General features: G+C 42.3%; 1 protein-coding gene across 5 annotated transcripts in view; it reads right to left on the bottom strand.

The window, feature by feature from the left end:
* Window positions 1-12578, bottom strand: part of gas7b (growth arrest-specific 7b) — a 425852-nt gene that overhangs the window by 123942 nt on the left and 289332 nt on the right. For all 5 annotated transcript variants that reach the window (XM_041216593.1, XM_041216594.1, XM_041216595.1 and 2 more), the window contains exons 3-4: window positions 9035-9112; window positions 2516-2601 (exon numbers count right to left, since the gene is read on the bottom strand). In XM_041216593.1, coding sequence (XP_041072527.1) covers window positions 2516-2601; window positions 9035-9112 — 164 coding nt within the window. The remainder of the gene's footprint in view (window positions 1-2515; window positions 2602-9034; window positions 9113-12578) is intronic.

Below are 12578 nucleotides of genomic sequence, written 5' to 3'. Positions count from 1 at the left end.
GATACCCAGACATTAGGTTAGGGCAAGTTTGGGCTCTGTGCTACCTAAATGGAGGAAGTTACTCTCTGTCAATGCTGTTGGAATTATACCCAGCATAGTTCACCGCCTCTTGAACAAAAGAGGAGGAGGTGGGGAGGGGAGGAGGATGAAAATGTATTTATTTTTGTATTTTAAACAATGAAACAGGTTTTCCCTTCCCTTTATGAAGTGTATTACAGGGTCTTTATTAGTTTCAGATAGTGTACAGGTTGGATATCCAAATTACGGGAAAATCCAAAATCTGACACATTCGTGGTCCCAAAGTTGCCACACTTGGGACATTATAACCACCTCATCCTGGTCTCTCCCCTTGTCTTAAATTTGGGCTGATGTTCCTTTAAAAAATAAATTCATTGGCTCAACTCGGGCAGTTTGTAAATAAGGAGATAAGCATTCCTCTCAATGGGCCCATTTAACAGATTAGCACATGAATGGGCAAAAGTGAATCATTATTCTGTTTCTTAAGTGCCTGCCTTGAGTAAAAAACTACATGACAAAAGCTGCTGTTTTGTTGCAGGCCCAATGTCGGTTTTAAGTTCCTATTGAGGCATTGGAAGAGCACACAAGCTCACTCTTCTTGTTGTGCAGTCCCAATGCTTATCTTCTGGAGGCCCAAGGTCTATTGAAATACAGGTTGAGGATGCTGGTCTGAATGCAGCCTTCACATAATTTGCATAGTAATAAGTTTTAGTACAATAATTGTACACTTCCATAGCCATAGATAAATTGCACAATATGCTGTTGCTAGTTACACATTATCGTAATGGTGCTGGTACCAATTACAGTCCAACATTGGTGGCACGAAAGTCTAAGAGCTAAATGACACCATCCTTTCTAGAAGGCCCAAGATCCATGAGAGAACATGGGGCTGGACTTTACACTCCACCTTCTCCCCCAGACCCCTGCAGGGCAGGGTAGCAGGAGGGGGCACTGTGCCTACCCGCCAATCCCTGACCCCACTGCAATTTTACAGGGGATCCATTGGGAGGCCCAGCCTACTCGTGGTTCAACTGAGGTCTTTAAGTGGCCAATTAATGGTTGCTTAAGGACCTCATCCCGTCGTTGCTTGGGAGGCGGCTCAGCACACCAAAAAATCCAAGCCATGGTTTCCATGGTCACCTCGGAAACCCTTGGAGACAACTTCCCTCCATATCGTGGTTACCAAGTCTGGCCAGAGGTATTACTGGAAGTTTGATCACATGATATCTGACCACATGACACCTGAGAATGGTATTGCATATATCTCATGAAAGGTGAGATCATCTTGATTATCTTATCTTGCAGTGTGATTTCATGCCAGTAACTGGTGTGCAAGAACTGACAAAGGAGGGAAACTAGGCTGGAGAAGAAGGGAAACTAAAAGCAGGCAAAGGATCGCATGGAAGAAAGCAGGGATAGGAGAAATGGAGAAACGGCTTCCACTAATAACTCATTGGAATTGGACCAATAACAGTAATTACCAATAACAGTCAGGTTCTGCTCCAGCAGTAATAGGTGAATTGCCTTGATATCCTATCTGTAACTAATTGTAATCCAATAATCCACTGATAGTCATCCTCTAGCTATAGCCAGAGTCACTCTGCACTGCACAAGCTGTGTGCAGACTCCGCAGACAATATCACTTTTAACAAACTCTCCCCTGGTTTTCTTGGGACTCTCGTTTGGACTTGAGTTCTTCAAGGAGGTGACAACTCTCAAATGGGAACATCATTCAGAGCCATCATGTAATTGGATGGCACACATTGAAAATTATCCAGCATAGATTGACCTGAACCAAACATAGATCACACACACAGAGCACACAAACTCGATGTTTGCAGCACTTGTCCTAAAGTCGGCTCAGCTCCAACATTTCCAAACCATTCCATGGGCTTGGTCTCAATAAAGGAGAGAATTATAAAAATTACAGCACAGGATGGTTGCCAACTCCACTGCCCATATGTCAATGTAACAATTTCTATGTACATAGGAAGAAGAGCCAAATCATACTCTAGTTTTTCATTTGTGTAATGCAATATCAAAAGTGAGCAATTCCATGCATCCAGCACACTTATTTTAAGCAAAACTATTTCTAAGGCAATGGACTACATAAAATATGTACCGAGGAGTTTCACAGGACGCTTAGAATCAATATTCTCACTGATTTGCACAAATCTCAATCAAGCAGGTACTATAATAATACCTGCCCTTCTGATTTAGGACCTAACCACCAACTAAACAAAATAAAAATTGAATTTCTAGACATCCAAAATTGAACAGAGCAAAGTAATGAGTAGAACATATAAGCATAAGTCTGTAAATAAGTTGCCTGGGTTTTGGAGACAAAATTGCCACGGTGTTCGATGCCTAGAAATGGCTGATTGCTGATTGGATACATGTGTGTTAAGGGTTAATTTCTAGCCCAGGTCTGGGAATCCCGCACTACAATACTATGATACTTGTGTGCCAAAGCTGTACTGAAGGGTGAAGAACATACCTGTGGATCACTGCTGGTCTTTCTCAAGGCCATGTGTGAGGTCTCCGAATGATGTGACAGGCTCCCTGATGAGTGAAAGCCATTCACTGTAATACAAACACAAACAGCCTCAATATAAAAGACTGATCTGATCTAGTCTAGACAAGGTCTGATTTTCAATATGGTCCAAAAATAAGTGCCTTTTTGTCATCCGTGACTCTAAAGACATTGATTCACTTCCCACCCTTGGTCTGAGGTAATTCCCAAAGTGCTTCCTCCTAATGAAGTATTTGCTTTAGTGTAACTTTTCACTGGTGAATGGCAAAGTAAACAAATGGTGCCAGTAGGTCCAAGGCCCAACACAAGCGATAGTTTCCATGGACACCTCTGGAGATGGCACATTTTCCAGACAGTCTCGGACATTTTGTTGGAGGTGAAGAAAGCTGTGTGTTCTGGCCAATATATGCAGCAATTAAAAGGACAAATAATTGGCTGAAAGCTACAGAAAGCTATAAAATCTGTGCTTTGCTGAAAAGGGTGTGGCTGCTAATTGCAGCTGTGATTTTAACTTTCTTCCTTCATTCCATTATGTGATATCACAAAGCTTCAACCACACAAGCCAGCCAAAAAAAATCACTATAGGGAGGACCTAGTCTGTTGATGTGAACAGTACCAATGAGTCATAATGACATAACTGGAGTCAACAACTGATAACATACTTGCTATCTTTTATAAGGGAAATACTTGCAATAAAATTGCATCTGAAATTGAATCAAGAGTGTATTTTTAAGTTATAAAAATTCTGTTAAGCAAATACTCCTCAGTGTTACACATTTCAAAGGCCCTGTACCATAAAACTTCAGGTCTCATGTTAGTCATAGATAATGAGTAGTACAGCTATTTTATTGCCTTAACTTTTTTGTTCCTTGTATATTTGTTCCATGAAAGTTATCTTTCAAGTCATTCTATTAGATGATATCAGCCTTTCTAAAGGGAGAATTTCAATCGCCTACAACAACTCTGGAATTAGGTCCCGTGTGTTTGGGCTGAAATTTTAAAGAGATGTTTACAATGAGTCATCTGTCTTAATTGGCAACTTTACAATTGTTTCTTTACATCTCCTTATTTTTCTCCCCTTTTTTCCTGACTTATGCAGAGTGTAGCTCCATGGTCTGGGGGAAGTAGTCACTTGAAGCTAGCATTCTGAAAGCTGCAGCTTATTGTTCTTGATGTTTTCATATAAATCCTATAGTTTTTTTATTGGGGAGAGGGGTGGTGGTGAGTTCACACACTTACCAGTAAAATTGTATCAAATTTTGACTGCAATTACAACTCCAAAGTTAACCCAGCATTGCAGGCATTAGAGCTGAGGGTCCTTCTCCCTCATTTACAATATTACTTAGTCAATGATTAGGTCTTCTCTCGCCATGCAGTAAGCCCAGCTGAGCGTGTGTGAAATTGGTGAGTCCAATCTAAGATCCACTGGTCTTGAAGGCAGGTCAGCACCGTGTTGTGGAACGCGTAGAACTCAGCAAGGCAGAGATGGGTCACCCACAGCACCTGGATCTATCTCGAGCCGCCTGGACTTAGCTTGCCACAAGTTTGGAAAAACAGGGCTAGGAACAGTGCCCTGAACATTGTCTGTTTCACCTCCCTTGCCTAGACCCCTGACATTATTGCTCTCCAAGAAAAAAATAGAAGTGCAGTTTTCCTTACAGAAGAAAAAGAAGAGGTACCGAGCTTAGCAACCAGTAATTGTGAGACTTGAAGAGTCAGGCCACATGATACAGTGTCAAAGACAATGAGTTCTCTATAGCAGTTACTCCAACTGGCCTGCAGATATGGTTAGGGTGATACAACAAGGTGGATCAGGGGAAGATTCCTTTCGGGATTTCAACGTAAGATTTAGCATTTTGTGAAACAACACATATACGTTGAAATATAGTAACATCAGTCTTTCATTGATTAATTTGGAAAAATAACCTATTTAAAACTGAGAGCAAGAGCAGTTCTGACAGAGTTATCAATCTGAAACATTAACTCGGTTTCTCACTCCACAGACATGCCAGTTTAAACAGGCTCTCACCCATGGAAAAGCATATGTTTCAAAACTGGACATAGTTCAGCCTGATTGGGACTTTGTCTAAAAATTGGAACCATTCAGCCAGTTGGTTACTAGAATGACAAATGCCAATCTTTCCATATTCAATTTCTCAAGTTTTCTTAACATTGAGTCAAGTAACAGGGAATTAAGAATGCATGACCATACTAGGCCAACAAAATTAAAAATTTGTTTTTATTTCTTTTTCCAAACTTGTGGCAAGATAAATCTAGGCGGCTCGAGATGGATCCAGGTGCTGCGGGTGGCTAGGACCCTTCTCTGCCTTGCTGAGCTCTACGCGTTCCACAACACGGTGCTGACCTGCCTTCAAGACCAGTGGATCTTAGATTGGACTCACCCACCCCAGCTCGCCAGAATCAGGCTTCACATGACAGGATGGACAAATCCTTAAGTCGCCTGCTGTGGGAGACCCTAGGACTACCATCACCTGGTTTGGCCCACCTGTCGAAGTGATTTGCTGGGGTGTGGCCACTGTCACATAGTAATAACTTGCCACCAGACCAAAATAGGTCAGGAAGAGAATAAGGCTGACGATGCGTAACTCTCCCTCACTAAAATCCAATTCACACACAAGTCATGTTCATTGTCTTTCTATCGTCTGACAACCACAAGCCATGTGGCAATTGGCAAGTGATGTAGCAGCACGTGTGGATTCACTGGGGGCTGTAGCCATGAACCTGCACACAGGCGGCCCAGGCCATGGAGTGCTTTTTCACTGGAAGGAACCAGAAGTGGAACTTGGCAACCCCGAGTGACTGAGCAGCCCTTTTCAGGGCCATAATGCTCATCTCCCTGGTACATGAAAGGGGCTAGGAACAGTGCCCTGAACATAGTCTGCTTCACCTCCCTTGCCAGCAGCCACAAGTCAGTCTCAAAAAAGAAAGCAAAGGTGACACTGCTCACCACTAGCACATGTGCAACCTCCACAGCCAACAACCCAAGAGAAGAAGTGCTCTTATCGGAAGAGAGCTGACTCGATATAACATCCAGGCTACCACCCTCAGCGAGACTTGTCTACCTAAGGAGGATCATTCAAGGAAATCGGCGCAGGTCAAACATTCCTTTTGAGTGGCTGTGGAAAAAAGAACGGCGCGAAGATGGTGTAGGTTTTGCTGTCATGAACCATCTCGTAAGTTGACTTGTTTTTCAAAGGATGTTAATGATCGTCTGATAACATTTAAACCATCCCTCACCCCCCTGCATGGCAACAGACAAGCAACTTGCATCAGTGCGTATGCCCCAACCATAACCAACCCTGATGGAGTCAAGGATGAATTCCATGATGACCTCCACTCCTTGATTGCTCCTGTGCCATAGTTAGACAAGCTAATCATTCTTGATGACTTCAATGCAAGAGTTTGTGCAGGTCACCAGGTGTAGGAAGGGATCATTGGGAAAAACGGGGTTGGCAATTGTAACAGTAATGGTCTCCTCTTGCTTAAGAAGTGTGCTGAGCATGAGCTCTTAATCACCAACAGAGTTTTCCATCTCCCTAATCCCAACACAATGTTGTGGATGCAGCCCCATTCTATGCATTGGCATCTAATGGACTATGTCACCACCAGACAGAAGTACAGGCAGGTAAGCCATGTGCAGTGCTGACTGCTGGACTGACCACCATCTTATCATTTCAAAACTAAACATCAAGATCTATCCTCCAATACAGGCATGAAGGTCCCAGAAGCATCTCAATGTGTCAAGGCTCAAACAGGCAATCATGAAGGAATCTCTTTAAGAGAAACGCAAGTGACGCCTGTATACAGTGAAAATTGACACGCATTGCATTAAGAATGCCTGGGTGATCTATGGGATATAATGTATGCCACTGCTCTGGAGGCCCTTGGCTCTACCTCACAGAAGCAGCAAGAAACAATGAGGTAATCCAGAAACTACTGGAGGAGAAACATCGCCTCTACAAGGTTTACCTTAATGTCAAGTCATCAATATCCAAGCACAAAGCCTACTGAAATATCTGCAGAGCCGTCCAATGAAAGGTCAGGGTAATGCAAGACATTTGGCTGAATCAGAAGTAGACGAACTTCAGTCATATGCAGACCACAAAGACTGGAAGGGATTCTATGATGTTCTGAAATCCATCTACAGGCCCCAGTCTACTGGTTCATCACCAGTTCTCAGTGTACACAGAAAAAGCCCAAATTCTAGGAAGGTGGGCAGAACATTTTAACCTAGTCCTCAATCGGCCTTCAGCCATTAATGAAGCAGCAATCAACAGGCTGCCACAGGTTCCCATCAACTGCTCTCTCGATGGCCCTCCCACACTATTAGAAACAACAAAAGCAATCAAACTCTTGTCTGGAAGCAAAGCTCAACAAGCTGATGCTATCCAAGCTGAGGGGTACAAGACTGGTCAATGTCTGGTCAAGAAGCTCATTGAACTCTTTAAGTCTACAAAGCAACAAGGATCCATTCTACAAGAATACAGCGATGTCTCCATTGCTCATCAGTACAAGCAGAAAGGAAATCGCCAATCTTGCAACAATCAGAGGAATCTCACTCCTCTGCATTGCTGGCAAAATCTTTGCCAGAATCCTTCTGATCCACTTAGTGCAACATTTCGACCAGGATCTGCTGCCACAGAGTCAGTATGGTTTCAGAAAAGGCCAAGGAATCACTAACATGGTGTTTGCAGTTAGACAGCTCCAGGAGGAATGCCAGAAACAAAACATGGAACTCTACATCACGTTTGTTGACCTGATTAAGGCCTTTGACACAGTCAGCTGTGAGGGTCTTTGGAAGGTAATGGAAAAATTTGGCTGCCCTGAGAAATTCATCACAATGGTTCAACAGTTCCATGATGGCATGCTCACATGTGTCCTGGATGCTGGTGAGTCTTCTGACCCATTTCCAATCACTAATCGAGTTAACAGGGCTGCATACTATTGCCAGCCCTTTTCAGCATGTTTTTCTCCACCATGCTCACCGATGTCTTTCAATATTGTGATCTGGCATCAAAATCAGATATCACATGGTTGGAAAACTGATTAATCTGAGACGACTCCAGGAAAAGATCAAGGTCTCTAAGGAGATACTTTGCAATTTCCTGTTTGCCAATGACTCTGTACTAGGTGTTGGGTCAGAGTTGGACATTCAATGTAGCATGCAGTTGTTCTTCAATACATGCGGCAACCTCAGCCTTACAATTACCATGAAGAAAACTGAAGTAATGTACCAGCCTGCTTCAAGAAAGCCCTATCTTCAGTCCAAGGTTTCAGTCCATGACTAGAACATTTCAGCTGTGGATAAGTTCACTTATCTCGGCAGCACATGCTCTTGAACTGTCTGTACTGTTGATGAGATGCACGCAAGAAGGCCAAAGCAAGCGTAGCCTTCGGCAGATTTTGAACATCAGTCTGGGAGTGAAGAGGAGTAAGTCTGCCTACCAAACTGAAAGTCTATAGAGCGATAGTCCTGCCCAATCTGCTCTACACATGCAAGACTTCGACTGTTTACCAGCCTCATGCCAAGAAGCTCAATCACTTTCACTGGAGCTGCCTTCAGAAGCTTCTGAAGTTCAGATAGCAGGACAAGACACCAGACACTGAGGTGCTCACCCGATTTGGTATGCCAAACATCCACACCATATTCAGGCAGTCACAACTGAGCTGGGCTGATCATGTAGCCAGAATGCCTGACACTTGCTCATCAAAGCAAATATTCTATGGAGAGCTCAAGTCTGGAGTGTGCTCTCATGGCAGCCAAAGGGAGCACTACAAGAAGACTCAGAAGGCTTCACTTCAGAGTCCTGATATCGACTTTGAGTCCTTAGAGAAGCTTGCCCAGAGTCACCGTATTTGGCGCAACCAAATACAGTGCAGCATCTTTCAAAGACAAGCGCCAATCAGAGGCAGAGAGAAAAAACAAGGAGACAAAATCCCCAGCCAACAACTCGTCCAAAACTCAATTGTCTGCTGTATCCTGCCCTATTTGCAGCAGAACTTTCTGGGCACAGATCGACCTTAGCAGTCACCTACATACACTCCAGAAGCCTACCAAATACCCCAAATGAAGAGCATGGTCATCTTTGCCTCGAAGGACGAACAAGAACTTAATTTAAATAAATTAGGTGCAATACACACCTTTCAAATACTATATTTAATTGCAAGACTATTCCTGTCCATGATTGGATAACTGTAAACTTGGTTGTGTTTCCCCTCCTCCTTTTTCTGATTCTATTTAGATGTTAATTTTTTATCTTTCTGTCTGGAAGGAAGACCTAGCTAAACATATCATTTTTTCTCTCCATAGAAGCCCCCTGGCCTGTTGTGTTACTTCAGTGTTATGTTTTTCTTTAAGAGAGCTCCATTTCTCTTTTACCTAAAGTGTGAAAATGTTTAAGTAGATTAAAGTTATTTCTGAAGCTTATTTTAGCAGTCAGCAGTTATTCAAAGCTCACTTACCTGTAGGCAAGGAATTCATCTGTGATATTGGACTCTTTGGTGTCCCTGGCGCGCTAGTCGGCCTTTCCCAGGTTGTTTCTATCATAAAAGAAAAAAAAACTTCAGTCTACAAAAAGAGAAAAGAGTGTGAAGTGTAAATCTATTCATACAAAGCTGGCACAAAGGATCATCTCAAGAGTGCCAGAGATAATGAAAAACTACCAAAGCGAGAGACGTGGGAGGTTAAATATTTGAAAGCTTCACCTCACTCTTATTTATCTAACTAAACCTGCAGAGATTTCTGGAAATAAAGTAAAATAATTTTGTGTAGCACAGCATTTATAATAAATTAATTTTGGGACAAAAAACATTTCTGTCAAATAAAAGCCTTGGGGACCTTCGTGGAATTTCATACTAACGAGGGACATACTTACATTGGAAGTAGTTCAGAGGAGGTTCACTAGGCTGATTCCTGGGATGAGGAGGTTGTCTTAGGAGGAAAAGTTGAGCAGGATGGTCCTCTATTCCTTGGAGTTTAAAAGAATGAGAGGTGATCTTATTGAAACAGATATGGTTCTGAGGGGGCTTGACAGAATAGATGCTGAGAGGATGTTTCCCCTCCTGGGGGAATCCAGAACTAGGGGGCACAGTTTGAAAATAAGGAGCCTCCCATTTAAGATTGAGTGGAGGAATTTCTTCTCTCAGAGAGTGTCATCAGTGTTTGGAATTTTCTTCCCCAGCAAACAGTGGCAGCTGGGTCATTGAATAGCTTCAAGACCAGGTTAGACAGGTTTTTGATCGACAAGGGAGTCAAGGGTTATGGGAGGGCAGGCAGGAAAGTTAAGAACACATTCAGATCAGCCATGATCTTATTGAATGGGGGAACAGGCTTGAGGGGCCGAATGGCCTTCTCCTGTTCCTATTTCTTATGTTCTTATGGACTGGACATTTGCCTTCACCTCTTGCAGATTATTGCCTCTTTTTCCTCATCAACCTCCCTTCCTCTCTCCCAAAGGCTTGCTCCTATATTTGGATACGGATCGTAGCAATGCGTGCCTGGCAGTGCTGTGCCAACACTACCAGCTTTCATGTATGAGCCATAATCCACAAAGGACCATCTCTCTCCCTTAAGAGCCAGACAACTGTTTACGTATAACTTGAGGGCAAGTCAAGGAAGTAGGCTTCCATGAACTAACACAGCTGATATGGGGATTGAACCAGTGCTGTTGGCACCATTCTGCATCATATTTGAGCCATCTAGCCAACTGAGCTAACTGCCTCCCATGTATAGGTAGCCTATCCTTCACGGAGGTCAGCACACTTACACCATTCCTGATCTCCAAAAATGAACAATCAGGAGGCTGACTTTTGCCTGGTCGATTAAATTGTCCTCACTTTTACCCTGACCGAGATTAGTTAGTTGGCAGGCTGAACCTTTCATCATCAGCCATGTATCACATTCCACCATTTCTGTCTCAGTGTTTACACTGCCTATAGGCCTTGCTTCGTGCTCTTGATTTGCATTTACTGTACTGTGAGCTTCCTCGCCTGGATTAGCGCAAACTCAAAACTTGCACTTTACCCTAATAAAATCTTCTTTTATTTTCCCAAATGATAGCTTGAAGGAAATAAATGTTCTGGCATTTTTCATTATTTAAAAACTTAAATAGGGAGAGAATGTGTTGCTATTTTTTTAGGGTAAAATCAGTATAATGAGGCTTTGGTGCAAAGGTTTACACCACCAATTACATTCTTTAATTTGTCAGATTTATGCCAGTATGTATTAGAATGGGTTGAAGTATTTTTCTTTCAACCACGCTACATATATTTAGTGTCATAGTATCACATTATCCCCTGCAGCAAAATTGTGATATATTGACACTAATTGAGTTAATGAAACAGAATTTTTAAAAATAGATGTTTGCAATGCAAAGAATAGTGCTTGCTTATTCCTCTATCAAAGCTCTGAACTAGATGGAATTAAAATGGAAGCTGCTTAATTATCCAATTTCAAAATGGAGAAAAAGAGACTAATTACCTGGGGATTATTTTAACAGAATTTGCCAGCTGGGAAACCCACAGAATTGGGTGGAATGTTGTTTTTTATGCCCCGCCCTATATAAATCTTCACTGACTTCAGTAAAGTGTAAAATCAGACATGATGTAAAACTAGCATTATGCTGAATAACTTTGGTTTCCCAACAGCAGGTAGGTTACATTCAAAGTGCCTCCAATTTAATCAGCAGTAGAAATTAGGTCAGGTAATTTAATACGGCAACAAGTCGGGATACAGGGGCTATTTTGTCGGTGCTCATTGAATTATACGTGGCCAAAAGATTCGTAACTACACAGGACCAGAAATTGTTGGAAACACCTGCTCATCAGCATCCTGTGCAACAATTTGCATTATGATGTTGTTAATTAAGAATGATCAAACAAACTGGGTTCCAAGCCCTTTGGATTATATATTTATTTAATTATGGGAGAACTCTCTCATGTCTTCAGTTCTGGCCAGTGATCTGAGCTTCATGGAGGTAAAGGATTGTTTCACTGAATCACAAAATTGTTACAGTGCAGGAGGTGATCATTCAGCCCATTGCGTCTTCACCAGCTCTCTGAATGAGCAATTCACCTAGTGCCATTCCCCCACCTTCTCCCCGTAACCTTGCACATTCTACCTTTCCAGATAACTATCCGATTCCCTTTTAAATGCTTCGATTTAATCTGCCTCCACCACACCCTCAAGCAGTACTTTCCCGACCCTAGCTTCTCGTACATGAAAAAGGTTTTTCCTCAGGTCGCTTTTGCTCATTACTTTCAACCTGTGCCTTCCAGTTCTCCATCCTTTTACGTGGGAACAATTTCTCCCTATCTACTCTGTCCAGACCCCTCATGACTTTGAATTCCTCTATCAAATCTCTCAGCCATTTCTTCTCCAAGGAAAACAATTCCAACTTTTCCAATCTATCTTCATAACTGAAGTTCCTCATTCCTTGAACAATTCTCGTGAATCTTTTCTGCACCCTCTCTAACGCCTTCACATCCTTCCTAAAGTGCGATGTCCAGAATTGGATACAATACTCCACCTGAGGCCAAACTAGTGTCTTATACAAGTTCAACATAATCTCTTTGCTTTTGTACTCTATGTCCCTATTAATAATGCCTAGGATACTGTATGCTTTATTAGCCATAGTCTCAACTTGTCCTGCCACCTTCAATGACTTATGTACATATACATCCAGGTCCCTCTGCTCCTGTACCCCTTTCAGAGTTGTATCCTTTATTTGACATTGTCTCTCAATGTTCTTCCGACTAAAATGAATCACTTATGTCTTTTGAAGTTCTACACTATCCTTCTCACAATTCATCTACAAATTTTGAAATTGTGCCCTATACATGAAGGTCTAGGTCACTAATACACATCAGGAAGAGCAAGGTCCCAACACCGACCCCAAGGAACGCCACTACAAACCTTCCTCCAGCCCAAAAAACATCCATTAATCACTATTCTGTTTCCTGTCTCTGAGCCAATTTTGTATCAAATGCTTTTTGGAAGTACATCATA

The sequence above is a fragment of the Carcharodon carcharias genome, chromosome 22 (genome assembly GCF_017639515.1).
Source record: "Carcharodon carcharias isolate sCarCar2 chromosome 22, sCarCar2.pri, whole genome shotgun sequence".
Classification (NCBI taxonomy): domain Eukaryota; kingdom Metazoa; phylum Chordata; class Chondrichthyes; order Lamniformes; family Lamnidae; genus Carcharodon; species Carcharodon carcharias.
This window is presented reverse-complemented; position numbering and strand designations above follow the sequence as displayed.